General features: G+C 42.8%; 1 protein-coding gene across 1 annotated transcript; it reads right to left on the bottom strand.

Moving 5' to 3' along the window:
• Positions 1–1,685: 1,685 nt before the first annotated feature.
• Positions 1,686–17,537, bottom strand: enc1 (ectodermal-neural cortex 1). Its single transcript, XM_084382376.1, has 3 exons — positions 17,363–17,537; positions 8,474–10,290; positions 1,686–4,310 (listed from the first exon to the last, which is right to left on the bottom strand). The coding sequence occupies exon 2, from the start codon at positions 10,282–10,284 to the stop codon at positions 8,509–8,511; it is 1,776 nt and encodes a 591-aa protein (XP_084238502.1). The 5' UTR covers positions 10,285–10,290; positions 17,363–17,537; the 3' UTR covers positions 1,686–4,310; positions 8,474–8,508.
• Positions 17,538–17,964: the final 427 nt, after the last annotated feature.

The following is a 17,964-nucleotide window of genomic DNA, read 5'->3' as shown; positions in this document are numbered from 1 at the left end:
GGAGGGCACTAACGTTTACATCCCGCTCTGTCACAAGCACGAACCTCTTGTCCATGAGTTGATAGTCGCTACCTTCTCTATTTTTTTTATATTCGAGAAAGGGAAGATATCTCAAAAACTCGGCAACTCACACCAAAACAATCTAGATGGTCAAATAGCAGAGGTAAGAGGAAACATACGTATTGTTGATATTCTTGTGAACACTCCCTTTAAAATAATGAAAACATTCAAATGAGTAGTTTAATATTTTATGATTCATCTCATTATACACAGCAATTAAAGCTTGACGACTTTTTGTGTAGCTTTCGTTTTATTCCCTTTTTAATCTACACGTAATAAATGTATAAATTTGGCCAGACATCTGCTGACGCTGACATGGTACAGTGTAAGGACATGCACCACTGATATAACAGTCTTAAAATCTACTGGAAATCATCTCTTTCTGACTGTGTGTTCATGTGTGTGTTCATGTGTGTGTGTGTTAGTGTGTGTGTGTGCTTGCATGGCTTGAGCTGCAGCTAATGCCTGCGTTGCCAGGCGACTGTGGCATGTAGGTACATTGTTTTTATCACACTCGGCCACACATACAGACTGCCCACACAGAACGCTAGACTTTAGTCTGTTCAGCCAAGCTCCGCATAAGCTAACAGCACCCAAAGGATTCACAGTGTTGAAGGGTTGAGCCATCAGCGGTATGTTCTGGATGGTGGTGGTGGTGGGGGGGAGGGGATAAGACCCACTTCCTGGCGGACAGGAAATTCAACTTCCTGCCTTGATTAATGGGGGGACTGTTGGATCACACAGGGGGCACGGAGGGGCCTCCCACACACAGAGCTCCCACATTTCACCTTGAATGTCGACCCCTTTTTTGTTTTCTTCGCCTGAGAGAGCTTGAGAAAAATCATCTTGAAACAATCTTGAATCTTAACGTAGATCTGATTATTTTCACAGCTCGCTGCAACGCGTCAGCACATATTGTGAAAGCCAAAGCAGTGCTTGTTTATTTCCCAAGCTCTCCCCTCCCCCTCGGTACACTTTTTGTTTGCGAACGCATGAGGGTCAGGATCCAGAAAAACTGGTGTTTCTCAACCTCATGTCACCGGTCAGGAGTCGCGTCAGAGCGAGGAATGTAAACAGCGAGCTGCAGCGGAGGCAGTGAGCTCTGCAGTCGCTCACTAATGGGATGTTCGACTTGTTACAAACCAGGCGAGCGCACAACTGGCGAGGCAGCTTTTTCGCGAAGCGTTTTCACTGATGAAAAGTGTGAGAAGGGGCGTAGGAAGTGAGAGGGGAGGCAGGCCAGGGGAGGGAGGAGGGGGAGAGCAGAGAGAGGTGCCTTTTTAAGATTTCATGTTCTCCTCCAGCCCCCACAGTTTGCAGATAAAGGTTGCCGTTGCCAAGGTGACTTGACAGAGAAAGGGAAAGTATCTGGCTGTGTTTCGCCTGTTCTTGTGCAGGAAGCTTAGAAGCCAGAGGCATAGATAAGATGATTTCAGTCCCTCCTCCACAGAACAAAAGCTGTACGCATGATATACTGCCTTAAATACCTCAGGACACTTTAGGCTGCCGTGTTCACTCCAAAGCTGCCTAAATATGCGAAACATGCAGTAATGAGAAAAAGCAGCCTATATGCTCTCCCCTTCCCGAATCCATCGCATGAACACAGAAGACACAAGGCTTTACAGTCAAGAGGAAAAAACTCTTATGTTTATTAGCCATGAATTTCACATTGTGAAAAAAATCACATGTACAAAATAATGCCATAAAAAATAGAAATCAAAACTCTTACATGACAAAAAGAAAAAAAAAAATGAAACCGATGCACACTGACAGCGTTCTTTTTTCATTCTGTCTAATTTACATCATTATGTGAAGCAGGATACTCCGCTCCAATCGGAGAGCCAGCTGGATTTCCAGATAAAACAAGAGGATAGGACGGGAGTAGAAATGGGAAATGCCACTCAGCAATAAGGTGCAAATTGAAGGGGCATTCAGTACTCGCTGTTGCCGGGGAAACTTGGGTTCTATGGGACAGAAACGCCGTTGTCTGATTGGTGGGGGGCCACGGGCTCTGTGTTCAGTGGTCGGAGGAGGTCAACACTATGGAGCCACGAGGGTCTCCCATTGAAGTCTTGAAGATTGCCAATAAAAAGATGGACTTTTGTGAGCAGAGCAGGAATTTACAGAGCGGTTGACCAATTCTACCCCACAGATTTGATTTTGTTTGTCATGAATCCACGCGGACGGACGTTTTGAAAAAAATATATACATGTAACACCACAAACATTACCTCTTACATTGAAGTTCAATGATTCCATTAATGTTCAATTGCAAAACGTCAATGTTCAGGTCACCGAGACGGACACAGAGACAAAAACACTTATCGGAGTTACCAAGTATGCAAGTGTTTAAGACATTCTCTCTTTTTGGTCTTTAGAAACTTGCTTGTTTTTTTTTTTTTTCTTCTTTTATCTTAATGCTCATCGTTGACACTATGGTGAAAAGCACTGCGGTGTCTGCCCTTTTCGATGCACAGCTTACTGGATTCAACTCTACTCTCAACCCAGTGGTGAAGAAGACTGTTGGTTATCACCCCCGAGGAGCCAAGTTAGCACATGTGACGGTCCTCCAGCTGCCCCAAAGGACAGCTGCGAAGACATTCTTAACCATGTCGGGGTTACTCTGTGACGTCCCCGACGGTTACTAGGTCGCAAACTGCATCGTTCTTATCAGTTTTATGGTTCCTATATCTTCTTGTTTTGTTGGTACGGGGTGATTTAAGACAGGTTTGGACCCAGGTTAGAGCTTAAAGAGAATTTATAAGAAGTAAAAATGAATATTTCTTTCAACTCCCTTTCAGTCTTCTTATTTGGGAAAGCGACCCTGTGGCCTAAACTGCGTCACACCACCGGTAATCCGAGCCATTCTTCCTGAAAAACCCTGGGAGAGGTGCACCTCTGTCTCTTTTAAAAGAACAAGCTCCTCCTGGGAAAGACTGAACTGTGCAAAATGCAGCCTGACTGAGATCAAATAAAAACACAACACCTGGCCATGCATGACACTACCGGAAAACATACATTCACATAAGAATGCAGGCAGAGAAGAAATAAATAGGATTAAACATATTAACATAACACAGTAATCATTGTCATATAAATTAAGACTACATTGCAGCAAGTTTTAACAAGAAAACTGATTCATTCTCAGTTTAGGTTAAGGTGACAAGATTTTCTGTGACCACAGCGAAGAGTTCATGCCAGTTTTACTGAATCACTATGAGTGGACATGCTCTACAAAGGGTTCAGCTATGACTCAGCAAGCGAGCCGCTGCTTTTATCAGAATAACAGAAAGCACAGCCGGTCTCTTACAGCATTAAGTGTACAGCTGAATGCGACAGCGTCGTAAAAAACATCCCCGCGTACAGTGGGTTAGTTAACCGGCGCTCAGCGGGGGGGGGGGGCATTAATGCGTAGCTGCAAAACAGCAAACATGTAAGGTCGCGACCTCCTGCGCCACGCACAGATCCCCCCTCAGTCCTCCTCAACCTCAGCTGGTGTTGGTCGTCAACACCTCGTGGCTCGCAGTGACAGCAAACTGCCAAAGCCTTCATAAGAGGAACGCTCAAAGGTCGGTTTCTGTGTCGGAGCACGTCTTTGAAAGAAGAAGAAGAAAAAAGAAGATACCAGGGGTCAAACAGAAGAGCTTATAAGACGAGAGAAGGGGGAGGTTTGCTCCTTCATTGTGCCTTTTTTTTTAATAAATCAGCTATGCTCAGTCAATCTGAGCTGCGTTCGGTTCGTCGGCACACCAATCATTGCATTCTCCCTCCCTCAGTCTAAATAGAACATCCATCATGCTATACATTGCAGTCTCAATGAAAAGAGTTTTTTTTTTTCTTCTTGTTTATCATAGAGAAAAAAACATCAATACAGATCCTCACAAGCCTGTGATGACTACATGGGGAAAATGCAGGTTTGTGTATAACATGTTTTGAAGTCATCGTATGGCAGCATGAAAGCACTGTACGCCAGATGTACACAAGGTTGGAGTCTCACATAACAAGCGGCAGTTTTGTTTGGTTTGTTTGCGTGAGCGACTTTACTGCGTGTCTCAGCTTCCTTCTCGGAAACGAGAGGTGACATCATTCCAGTGAAAGTGTCCGGCCGTACGTGTTTCTGGCTCTGCATCTTTGCGACATCGAGATGAATGCGGGTGTCTGTACATCACTGCTCAGTGTCTCTTTTTGGAGGAAGATGACGTGTGCTTCTTCACAGTTGGGAGTCCAGTAGATGATGCAAAACAGGGATATCTGAGGAAGAGGAGAGGAGAAACTTGTTTAACGGGCTGATAAGACGTGTGAAGACACCTGAAATAAAAAAGCTTGACAGTTTAAAGGTGACTTTTTAATTCAAAGCTTGAAATAACAGCCGGCACATCAAGAAAAACAAGGCGACGGCTCCTGGAAAGAGTTACGGATGTATAGACACCTGTACGATGCTATAGTTTTGATATTTAGCTCTTGTGAGGCCTTTTACTTCTTGTGATGTTGATCTTGTAAAATTGCATTTTATTTACTCCTGCTGCCTCAAAAATCCCTGTACAATTACATTTTTACAACAGTAACATTAGATTACACTTTAAGAGCTACTATATTACTATACACTGTGAAACTACTGCTCATGTATCCATTGTATAAATCCTGCTAGACTCACAGACTTGGTAAATCCGCCCACTCCTGTTTCCTTAGCCTACAGTCTGGCTGTCGTCAAGCTTCTTCTCTCCCCCACAGCCTACTACACTTTTCACATCTGAGCGTGTTTTACTCTCAGAATTTCACTCTGGCCTTTCCATTTTTAAAGCTATTACTTAATATGTACTTATGTATGAGGCACAGATGGTTACAGGCTTGGCAGCCCTCTCTGCATCTAATGTGAATGTAATATGATCAGCTGTCTCTGTTTGGAGATCTATGGCTCTTCTTTCCCTTCCCCTGTTGAGATTAGGTAAAACCCAAATAGCACTTTCCACTCGGTGGCTAGCAATTTGGACGTGTTGCTGCTGATGAAGCCTCAATCAATGTACATGAAATCCATAAAAGACTAGCTAAGCATTAGATTCATGTTAGCATTTAGAGAAATACATACATTTATTCATCAATGTTGCCTAGCTTGAGCAACAGAGTATGCTAGCTTTCTTCTGCACTGCTACTGGTGCATTTAAACCGCATGCTAGCTCTGACTTGTATTTTGCAAAAGTGAAAGCAAAAGTTTTTAAGGAATATTTAGACATTTTTGTGGCGTTGTTGCCATGATGTAGATGAGAAGATTGATGCCGCTCTCATATCCGTAAACTAAAAACAAAGCTAAATCCAGCAGTTGGTTAACTTAGCATAAAGGCGGGAAAAACAGGAAAACAGACATACAGTTTCATGTTACCAGAAATCATCAATTAATTAATTAAAGTAGTAAAGTAGCTACTACTGGTGCATTTAAACTACATGCTAGCTCTGATTTAGGTTAGGCTACATCTTGCAAACGTGACCCCAAATGTTTTTTAAGGGAATATTTAGAATTTTTTGGACATTGTTGCCAAAAGTTAGATGAAAGCTTCGATGCGCACTCTTATGTTTGTTAACTAAATACAAAGCTAAATCCAGCAGTGGGTGAATTTGGCAAAAAGGCGGGAGAGAGGGGAAACAGCTTGCTAGCTGGCCAGCTCTGTCCAATAACTCTAAAGCTCACTAATTAAAACATCATATCAAGTGTAAAGACATCACATTGTGGTTTTATGGGAGTTTATGCCCCAGAAAACTTATTGGAGTGTAGCTAAGCTAACTGTTAAACGGCTGTCGGCTGTAGCTTCTTGGGCTATTTAGCCTAAAGAAATGAGTCATCTTGATCTTCTCAACTTATTCTCTGCAAGAAATTAAATAGGCTTAAGCGTATTGCCCAAAATGTCAAATGATTCCCTTTACACTGTGCTCATATAGCCTACACCATGCTTCTTCCATTTAAATTCCCACACTGATATGGGAATTGGAAGCCAGATGACGCTGATCAGGTTACTTTAGACTAAACTGTATGTAGACACTGACTCATTTGTTGAGATGATACATTCTTTCATTTAGTCATAGTCATATTCTTGGATTACCTGGAAAACATAGTCAGGCTTGATACGGTGACACAACACACCATTAAAGTGACTCTTTCCTGGCTTAAAAGCTGCATCTCAGCTCAATCAATTGGACCTTTCTACACTTAAGGCAGTGGAAATAGCTTCTTAATATCTAAAACAACCAATAGTCAACCTGAAAATATAGCAAGGAAGTCAAAAATCCTGCATTTGTTGAAATGTCAGTACTATTCGTCACTACAAAGAGCTTTCCAGAGGAAAAAAAATAAAAAAATCTAAAAAGAAGGAATCTCAGACAAGTTCAAATTGTTCCCCTGGGAAAAACTGAGAGGGAACTTCTTTCTTCTCTCACAGCTACAATCTCCTTCTGTGAGGTCTTACATACTTCCTCCCCCTTTCATTCCTAAACAGTCAGCCTTCTTTTCCGTTCCTCCACATTTTCGTCTTTTCACGGCGTTCAGGGAGTAGACTGTCAGTTGCCATGACAGGCAGGCGCACCATAAAACAAATTCTGTATTAAATTAGTGGCGGGATTATATCCTTCACTGAGCACTGTGTAGCATTGGCTTAGAGATAGTTAAAACCTTCAGTCCAGTCTCTCCTTTTCAGAGATGAGTCACTGAAAAGAAAGGGACAAATATTTCATCCTGTGGAGAGGAGGGACATCACTGTATCGCAGCAGTGAAGCTGCTCTGAGCTGCTTCCTGGCATTATCAAATGGGGAGACTTTGCTGTGCTGGACAGCTGGGGAGTCACTCTCTCCTTCGCTTTCTCAGGAGCTGAGGGCCTACAGCCATTTCAACAAATACACTGCCTTGCCTGCCTGCCTGCATGGGTATGTGTGGGGGCATCGGTATAGGGTATATGTGATGTTATGTGATCATGAGCCTGCAGCATGCAGAAAGACCAGGTTTGCCAGCTGACTACACATGCTCCACATACGTCTGACCTGTTTATCATCACTGTAGGGAGAGCGGGGTTAGAACGAGGCCAAGAAGACGTAGATGGAGGCAGAAGAGACTGTCGAGTTCAACAGTAAATTGTCAGAGCGAGACCATCAAGGATGATGTGTGTCTGACTGAGCTGGGGTGGGGGGGTACTGACGCTATCTAGCCCTACAACTCTCCCTCCTCACTTCCCTCGCTGCCACTTCTCTCAGTCACCTCTACTTGTAACTGATGATGAATGGTTTCCGACACTGCATGAGTCGCCGGCTGCCTCCCTCTCACCCAGCGTAAAGACCATAACCTCATCAAAGGAAGGCGACTGAGAGTGGATTATACTCGCCAGGGTGTTGTAGCCTGCTGGTGTGTGGCTTGTCTAATTGGCAGACCCCCGTTCCCCTCTTAGAGGGATTTCCCCCGCAGGAGCAATAAAAGTATCCTATTCTCTTTCAATTACCCTCTCTGTCCTTCGGCCCATCCCCACAGCCACATAACTCACTTAACCAACGCACACAAGCTCCTATCAATGCCCCCACTGGTCCACTCTCCCTCCCCTGGAGCTCCATCCTCTCCTTCTCCTTCTCCTTCTCCTGAAGGTTTTTCTTTATTCAAGTTTATAATGTCTTTGTTGTACTTGAGTATTAAAGGAACAAAACTTCACCTGATCTTCCATCGGCACAGAGTAAATAATGACTGAATTATCATTTTTGGGTGAACTGCTCCTTTAGGTTGCATAATTCCTAAAATGTTGCCTTTATATTAATATAAAGTAATTACAGGGAAAGGAAAGGAAATTAACTGAGAATCATGTTTCATTTAGCAGATCTAGCCCTCAATTTTGCCTCGTCTGGTGGTCTGCTTCACAAATCCCAAATGGACTGAGCACTAATTCATTTTAATAAATATATTAATTAATACATCAAAAATGCAACTGAATCAATGTTTTATAGACGGGAAGAGGAAAAGATGCCACAAAGAGTACTCCAGAAGCCAGAGGTTTCTTCAGAGATATCTCCTTTTTCTTCCTTGTCAAAACCTAGTACATTATGCACAATGCAACCTGACTGCCAACAGTTAAGTCAGAGATTCTGGTGTGTGTTATGCTAATGTAGCCTCGGGCCACTGGCCTCAAACAGAGATGAGGAGCAGCTACTGAGGTCAGGTAAGCTCACTTCTTTCTACCTCCACACCCCCAGATTTATTTTTTTCTTGTCTTCAGACCCAGCAGATACTGACTCAAGATATATCACTTCAGGCAATTCATCAGATTTTTGCTCCCTCTGGAGCCTCAACATATGAAGGAGTGCTCCCAAAGACCTGTAAACAGATTTTGAGGTGAAAAATCGGTGGATTCATCCTTTCAGACACACAAAGAGACATGAGAGGTCGAACTCACCTCAGGGAAAGGGTGCAGGTAGAAGGTTTTGGGTCTCAAGCAGGCAGATGTTTCCAGGTACTGACGAAAGCAGTGGGAATGAGCGAGTATGGCACAGTGGTGATGCTGTTCCAAGCATCCAAGGTGGGGTCATAGCAGTCCAAAGTTTTACACCGCTGCGTGCCAAAGTACCCACCCACCACATACAGTTTGTTCCCCGACGCCACAGCCTGGCAGCTCATCCGCTTGGCCGTCACGTCGCCCACTTTAGTCCACTGGTAGGTCTCACTGCTGAATTTATAAGCTGAGCATGCTGAGAACTCTGTGTCCCCGCCCATGACAAAGATCTGGTTTCCCAGCACGGCGGCCGCTGTGTAGCGCCACGGCTGTGGGCAGGATGCCGGCACAGTCCATCGGTTCTCCTGCGGATCGTAGCACTGCACCTTGGGCAGCTTGTCATGGGTGACGCTGGTTCCTCCAAAGGCAAAGAGCTTGAGTTTGACGCTGACGACTGCTGCATTGCTAACACCTTCTCTCAAAGGAGCAACCATGGTCCACTTGTTTGCCACTGGGTCAAACTGCTCCACCTGTTTGAGTGATACAGACGGAGAGGCCGGGAGGCAGCCAGTTGCTGCGGTGTGACCTCCTACCACGTAGAGGCAGTGTTTCAGCTCTGCAGAGCCATGACCAAACCTGGCAATGAGCATGGGCGCCGCCTTCGACCATTCTTCATGGACAGTGTCGTAGACCCATACATCTTTGGACACACCATTCTCTGAGCCTCTTCCACCAGTGATGTACACCTTGCAGCCGATGGCGCAGGCGCTGAACTCCTTCCTGGGGCTGGGGATGTCAGCCTTGGGGATGATCTCTTTGGCTTTCTGGTCCACCAGGTACAACTTATCACACATGAAAGTCTGCCCACCCAGAAGAAAGAGGGCATGGCTGGTTTTCCTTGGTCGTGCACACGGGCTGTTGACGACGCCATCATTCTGCAGGATCTTCAGCTTACATCGGATAGCTTCATCCACCAGCTCCTTGCTCTTGGCCTGGGCGTTGATCAGCTCTTCTGTTGACACGTTCTCCATGAGAAAGATGGCAGGCAGCAGAGCCAGGCGAACCGTTCTCAGGAGCTCTGGAAGGTGGCAGTGCCTCTTTTCCAGGTCATAGTTGATCCAGTTGAGTGCCGCTTCATAAACCAGTCTCTCATCTTCTGTCTCTAGCTCCTCATGTGACAAAAGCTGCACCACCATATCTTTGGGCAGTTGGAGGAAGTCCTCTGTCTTGCAAATAGCGGGAAAGTTGCTGAGGCACATGCCCCAGGAGAGCTCTGACAGCTTGGTGCACTGGTGGGCGTCAGACAACAACAGCATGCCAAGGCAGTTAGACGGGTGAAGGTTTCTCTCTAGGAATTCAGCACAGGCATCCCGGATGTCCTGAAACTCTAGCATGTCCCCAGCCTCTAGCAGTGACTCTGCATTCTCCTCATTGATGACCACACGTGACGAGTAAGCGTAATCCAGCAGGAGCTCTAAAACCTCCGGATGGATGGAGTCACGGAAGTCAACCTCACTGGCCTGGCTCTCCCTCAGCCCACCGCTGAACATGGCCTCAAAGTAGCGGCTGCATGCTGCCAGCACGGCGCGATGACAGGGGAAGGAGCGGCTCCCGGCATGAAGCAGGACGTCCGTGAAAAGCCGCTGCTGCCGGAGTGAGTTCAGGTGCATGAGGACACTGTCGGCATAGGAGGACTTGTGGAACAGGTAGATGTTCATAGAGCCAGTGCTGGCTCTTGATTTCCGGTTCTCATGGACGCACACGGACATTTTCATTGAATCCTGAAAAAGACAAGACAAGAAAACAAAAGATCTCTCTTTAATGCATTTCATTTTCTAAAGTAGATGACTTTTTTTTGTAGTTAGCCAAGATTTAAGAAACAATTATGAAATTCAATAAAGGGATGTCTTTGATGTACAGGTAAGACAACAAGAGAAAAGTCCTTCATTAAATAAATGACTTCAATTATATCTGCTAGTCGAAGAATTCTCATTTCAACTGATGAAGACATAAAAATGAGTTTACATTAGAGAGGAGACAAGTTTTTGGTCATGATATGTGCGTTAACACAGCATAAAGAACGAAATCAGATCATTTGATAGTTCTGAGAATTGATCTTCTATCATTCAATCTCACTCTGAATTCACTGAAGGTCTCGACTCCTCCATGCTCCTCTTCCACCTTCGACCCGTCCATCACTAATTAGCCCAGCCATTTCTCAAAAGATATTAACTTTGGCGCACAAGCACTACATCTTTTTTTATATTCCTAATTATCGTCCACTCAGTTTTAAGTTGGATGCAAAATATGCACGAGAGACTTGTTAGCTTGTATGCAAACGCAGTGTGTAATCACTGTAAATCAGCCGAAATGATGTTTATCAGAGAGACTAGACTGTTTGTCTGTAAGATTAGTCATGCGATAAGCAGACTGCAAGAGTTTTAGCAGCTTTCAATCAACTGTTAAAGTGTGCCTTCATTTTCCTTAATAAATATTCTCAGCTTCATCTATTTAATATGCACACTGCGATGTTGAAATAATGCATTTTGCAACCGTGAACATGATGAATGATTTTTTTGGAGAGTATTGCAATCCTTCTCAAGAGATAGAGAGACAAGGGATGCAGTGATAGCAAGTTGCAAAACAGCATACGTCTGGGAGTTATGAAGGTCAAGTAGATAACAATTGTCTTCTCGCGGAGACTAGAGGGCTTTTCCGCTTTTGGCTCCAAGCAGTACTAATCCCCCTCTTTTAGAGATACCATGATTTACAAGTAAGTCCCTTTGCAGAGCTCTTTAAGAAAAGAGGAAAGAAAGAGACAGCAGGACTCTTTTAAGCCTCTGAGAAATGCACCGAATTTACTCCACTCCCCTCCAGAAAGTCGCAGCTCCCATCTCCACCGTCCTTGCTCTGTCCTCGCTCCGAGCTCACATTTATTCCACCCAATTTCCGGACACGTCAAGTGCCTCCTTCACTCTGTTTGCAGAGTCCCTGTGTGACCTAGTAAATCCACAGCTGTCAGATACTTTGACCAGACTTGCAGTCATTTTTAAGTGTTCTTCTAGGTCACCACAGATGATTTAGGAGTGACAGGACATTGCTCAATCTTAAAGAGTAAACCTCAAAGACTAATTATACAACCAAAAGCTGCCATTTAACATCTAAACAGGCATGAGCTAACAGCTGATAGCAGCTTCAATCCATCAGTTGAATCCAAAGATAACAACTTTTCAAGACGAAAAAGAATGAAAACATCCATAAAATGTACTAAAACACTCCTGCAGGCTGTCACACACAGTTAAAGACTTAAGTTAAAGACGTATTGCAGAGCTCAGGGGTTTGAGGTGACTGACACCATGACAAGACGTTGTGTATTCACCTATGCTTTTATTGCCATCATATTTCTTTATATAGTTATATTTCTCCATTATGACTGACTGAAGTCAAGACAATAACCGATAATTACTTGTTTTTAATGGCCAAAAACGGATCAGATAACTGATCGTTTAAAATTTTTGTCTTGTAAAAGTTAATCATAACCTGGATTTTATGAACACCGCAGGGTAAGAAAGGCTTTTTCTTCTTCTCTTCTCTCCAATTTCACCAATACCAATAAAAAAAACCCAATAAAATCAACCGTGCATCCCTCTACAGGTGATTTGATTCTCAAAAGAAAGATTTTAGGTAAACCACCACTTCAAGACTTCCAAGTTCAAAAGTTTCCAGGTGGTGTAAGTGACTCCTCTGTGAACCAGCTGCAGAGCGGAGCGGACAGTTCCCATTTTCCTTCAGTTGCATCATCTTCTCCAAAATCCTCAGAATGCTGTCTTATGAATAGACAATGGGGCGTGAACCCTGCACATACAAATCAAAGTCCAGCGGGGCTTTCCGGCGAGTAGTGTTATTCACACCTTCGGCTTCAACAGAACTGTATTGTTCCCTGTCATAAGTTCAAGGGTTATGATTAAATTCCAGTTAAACCTACTCCCCACACCAGCTGCTCTATGTAATGTTTTTATTTTCACCCAGGCTGTTTCGTAGCAGCTGTCAACGGAGAAAACACAACCTGCAGCATGTGTTAGCTTTAAATATTCTTTGTGCACAACTGTGTGTATTTGTTTTCAGCCAATATGATGGCATGAGTTTCATGTTTTTGGCCAAGCTAGCAGCATGCCTCTGGGGATGGCAATGTCACTCAGTCCTCCAATTTGGTTCAGACTTGTCTGGTTATATCAGCAACTACTGAATGGATTGTTATGAAATTTGGTTTAGGACATTCATGGTGCCCAGAGGATGAAGTATACTGACTTGCAACTGGTAATCCCCTGATGTTTTGGATGGTTTGTCATGAAAGTTCATACAGGCGTTCATGTTCCCACGACCAAATACCTGCAGAATTAATGGAATATCAACCACTTTGTCAGCTTTGTTTAGTGCTAATCAGCAAATGTAAGCATGCTAACATGCTAAACTAAAATGGTAAACTAGTACACATTAGACTTCCTAAAAGGATAAGTTAACCCCAAAAGGAAAAAATTAAGTCATTATCAACTCACTTCAATGTGGATGGAAAGTCAGGTGACGTTTGTAGCATTCTCCGAAACAACTGAAAAAGATGTGGACTTGTTTAAAATGTCTCCATATAGCTCGTCCGCCATAGTCCAAGTCTCCAGAAGTCCCAAGATCCCAAATGGATTGGAAAAGATGTTATTTACACCGAAATCTTTACCGTACCTGCAAACCTAAAAGCGTTAGCATGCAGCCTGTCTTAAGTGGGTGCACAAGCTTGACCAAAGGTGTAAATAATTTCTTTTTCAAATCGATTTGGGATCTTGTAGACTTGGATTAAGCTGTTTGGAGCCATTTTATGTTTTTTTTTTTTTGTGTATTTCAAAACAAGTCATGCGTTGTAGGGTGCAATGAATTCTAGCCTACAATGCTGTTTTGCTGTGAAGCTCAAGAAATCTTTTGAGGACTACGAAACTTCACCCGACGTTCCATTGGCATGAGGGTAGTTAGATAATTACTGAATTTTCTTTTTTTGGCTGAACTTATCCTTTAAATATGTTAGCATTTAACTCAAAACACCACTCAGTACAGCGTCACAGCGGTGCTAAGACGGCTGTAGACTCTTTAGTCTTGTTATTCCAATCCCGAAGACTTCACAAAGAAAAAAATCTGGTTTAATATTGAAACTACAATGACTCATAAATGTGACACGCTTGAATAAACAAGAATAAGCAGCCTGTGGAGGGAAAAAAAAGACACTAAAACTAAACGTTTCACAGGTGTTCTCGCAGCTTTCAGGTACACTGTAGTCTCAGCGATGAATGTATTCCATTTAAAACGTGTTCTCTTGAATGTGGGAGGACTTAATTCATACAAACAAAAATACATCGCTTTCCAAGTCATATTTCACAATAATTATAAGAGGCAGAAAATAATTTATCACGACTTGATGACATACAAAACCAACCGCAAACCTTGGCTCGACAGGATTTGTTGCATTCCAGCACTGACAAAACTGGCAACTCGTCATCTTCTGGCCTCTGGCTCTGCTATAATGAGAATGTCCTAACCTGCTCTCTCACCTGCACGTCACCTCCCACACATGCATACAGCTACCGCAGCACATGTTTTCTAATTAGAAGTTGCAAATGGCTTGATTTGAATAAGTGGTCGTAATAAATCAGGCACTTAATTGGAGAGGTTTTGCATGTACTTATAATTAGCGTTTTATTAATTGTAACCTTGAGTAGTCAAGGTCCGAGGCAGGACAACACTTTGATTAGTCACAAGGGGGACTCGGTAAAATGATTGAGAACAAATCAACAGTCATTTTCTGCTCCTAGGAGAGATGGTGAAATTAAAATAAGAACAATTGTGCCTCACCTGAAATCACCATAGGAGTAAACATCATCGTTGCAGCCCCTTTTATCAAACAATCTGTTGTTTCTGTGCCAGTGCTGACTTCCAAAGTATAACCATTTCCTCTCTGAAATGACTCACAGAGCTGCTTTCTCATCTCGATAATGGCATGGCATGACAGAACCTAGTTCTCAGAAATGCCAAATATTTTGCTCTGTTGTCCAAATAAAACTTTGAGCCAAGAAGTTTAAAATGTCTCAGATTCTTTGCTCAACTTTCTACTTATCTACTCAACCATTTGCTCATTATAATTTCGGTCTCTCTCTTAATTTCAAATCATGACAATCACAGCCTGCACGTTACTTTTTGTTTTTTTATTCCCCTACCAGTGTCCCATTAAATTACATACAGCCTCATACAGGTGCTGAAGGTGTTTTGCTTGTTTTAATCTTAAATTTTGCATTTTATCAAACAAACGTCTGCTGGATAAATGAGCTCACACATACAGTGGGAGCAGGAGAGCTGAACAAAGAGAGGAGCCGTAAAACAGATACTTAAATCATTTGCATATTAAAGGATAAAGCCTGGACTACCAACTAAGCCTGCAAGTCCTGGAAACCCAGTGTTCATTTACTTGTGATTTAAATGGAAATGGTCCAGTAAGGATTTTTTATTATTATTCTATGCAAAACCAACAGAATCAAACAGAAACTTGGATGGTTTCAGAGTTTAAAACGATATTTTCTTGCATGGAGTCTGGTACAAGTTGTGTTCCTTGTATTCTCCTTGATCATAAACACCACCTCAGACTGCAAACTACCAGACGTCCCTCTGGATATTAACCCAACACGTGTAAACACAGATTATTGGGGGGAAATCAGATTACTGCAACCCCAAATAACCACTCAAATCTGATTATTGCTTTAACCTAGTTGCTGACAGTAAACAAGCTGTTGTGAAATTCTTGACGGCTGTCCGGCAGAGATTGACGTCAGGTGTTTCAAAACTTTCTTCATGAATTAGATTGGAAATAATTAATAAATTAGTTGATCAAAAGACAAATAATGATTGAAACTGCAAAAAAAAAATGACACCAAACACTCTCTGATTCCAGCTTCTCAAAGGTGAGCCTTTGCCGCTAATCTTGTTAAGTGATTGTAAACTGAATATCTTTGAATTTTGAGACTGTTCATTGGACAAAACAAGCGATTTGAAGACTCCACTTTGAGCTTCAGCTTCAAGGATCAGCAGATGAATACAAAAGAAAAGAAATTGTTAGTTGCAGCCCTGATGCTGTTAATTATGAAGACGTTTCTGGAGGAAAACTAATCTTAACAACTTTGACCACTAAGAACTAGTTGGTACCTTGATTTTCAGGTGATTTGAGGCTTGATGTTAAGATTTGTATATCATTTATAAACCAGGTATGAGAAAATACAATATTTGCTTGATTGATTTGCTTATTTGAACTTAATAAACTCATGTATTCACTTTGACTTCCACTGGTCGTAGTTATAGTGTTATATAAAGAGAGACCTCACTGAAACTATTAGATACCAGTAGACGAGCAGAAATATGTAAGTCTTGTGATCGATTAGTTGACCGAGAAAAATAACCAATTGTCTTGATTAGGGCCGAGAATAATGATTATTTTCATCGTCGGTTAATCTGTCGATTATTTCATTGATTAGTTGACGAGTTGTTTGATCTATAAAATGTCAGAAAATGGTCAAAAGCCCAAGATAACGTAGAGAAATCAGAAAATATTCACATTTAAGCTGTAATCAGATATCGCCTAATTGATTTAGTGATAATTTGTTGTAGCTCCTGTTTTGATATACGTTTCATTTGTTTTTAAGCAAAAATAGTGAAAAATGCGACACATTCTCTGCTTCAGCTTCTCAAATGTGAGAATTTGCTGCTTTTCTTTCTAACGTATCATCGTAACATGATTGCATTTAAGTTTCTGACAGTTTATCAGACATGAGAAGTTGATTTTTTCCCTAATTTTACCATTAAACACCCAATTAATCACTATAAGTAATAACTGGATTCAATAATAAAATTAATTATCATTTACAATCACTGCTCTTGGTATTATAATTGGTTCTTGGTCACTAACAGTAATTTGACCCTAGAGAGGAAGAGATTATTCCAGCAGTGTGAGAGACTGAGATCTGGCTGGAAGTCTGTGAGAGTTGTCATCCTCATCCCCCCTCACAGAAAGCAGATCCACAGGCACATAACCGGAAAGCACATACATGCCACACTCACAAAGCGCACAGTGAATGAGGCATGCGAGCCTCTGCTCTGCTCTGTATCCGAGCTGAGGCCTGGCTTTTGGCTGCAGTCTGTTTTAAAATCATTGCCAGGTGTTCACAGTCAACCATGGACTCAGGAAGAGAGGGATGGGGAGGGAGAGACTTCAAAAGTAAACACCACAGGCTCATATGGGCCAGCTCAGTACATCTGCCACTTGGAGGAAGAAAAAAAAAATGAAACAAAACGCAAAACATGGAGCTGTTATTGATCTGCATCGATGTTAATCTGCAACAGAATATATCAAACCAGCTGTGCATACACATCTGATCGAGCTCCACTGTGTCCAAACCAAACCCCTGTTCACTTTTATTCATTTATAACAAGATCACACCTTGAAAAACCTCTTCAGCATGCATGGGTATGCAAGGAGCAAGACGCGAGGGAGAGTGCAACAAAGGGCTGAGAGCAGCTGTGGAGCAGATTGCGTGAAAATAAAAGAAGCAGGACCGTCAACGTGCAGGGTAAATACTAGTAATAACACAACACTGACACAAGCAGTGAATGTCAACAAGAATCTTTTGTGCATCAGCCTCTTTTTTCTGGTGCGCTTTCTCTGCCACAGCCCCCGAGTTTCCCATCCATCCATCAGGTGATCAGAAAAACGGGAGAATAAAACAATCTGTTTGTAAGATGTCATCAAAATAAAAAGGGTGAGATTTTTACCTCTCTGGGTGAAAGCAGGAGTTCAATAGTGTCCGCGGTATCCCTCGAACATGCCACTTCTGAAAGAGCCACGATGCAAGCCTTGCGCTCGGGGAGTGTAACAACTCCGTGGTTATTCCCGAAAAGCTGGAGCGAGAAGAGGCCGTTTCTCCTCAGATAACGCACTACACTGGGACTGCCTCAGATTCCCGAAGTAGTTTTAAATGAAATAGAAAAGGCTTTAGTGTGTTTAAAAGGATGAGCTGAGATGATAGGAGGCGTTCCTCCAACGCTGCTGCTGCTGCTCCGCTCCTGAGTGTCGCTCCTCCGCCTGCGCTCACAGTCCTCTCTGGCTGGATCAATGGGTGTGTTTACAAAGAGAGGGGGGAGGGAGAGGGGGGAGGATGCCTCCTCCTAGTGCAGGAAATGAAGTGAGACAGAGACTATGTGCTAAGATGAGGAGGACAGTTGTCTCAAAGCACAAGTTTCCTCCATAAACGTGCAAACAGTCGATTTAGGTTGCCTTAAAGGTGCACTGGAAGAGAAAGATCTTCAGTGACAAACATACTGACCATACTGTTTCACTTTGTTTATATGTGGCGGACCCTGACACCTTTTTGTAG

Source organism: Pagrus pagrus (assembly GCF_965226575.1).
Source record: "Pagrus pagrus genome assembly, chromosome: 19".
In the NCBI taxonomy this organism is placed as follows: Eukaryota; Metazoa; Chordata; class Actinopteri; order Spariformes; family Sparidae; genus Pagrus; species Pagrus pagrus.
This window is presented reverse-complemented; position numbering and strand designations above follow the sequence as displayed.

Coding starts and splice junctions, on each gene's coding strand:
- enc1 (XM_084382376.1), bottom strand. CDS start 10,284: ATGAAAATGTCCGTGTGCGTCCATGAGAACCGGAAATCAAGAGCCAGC.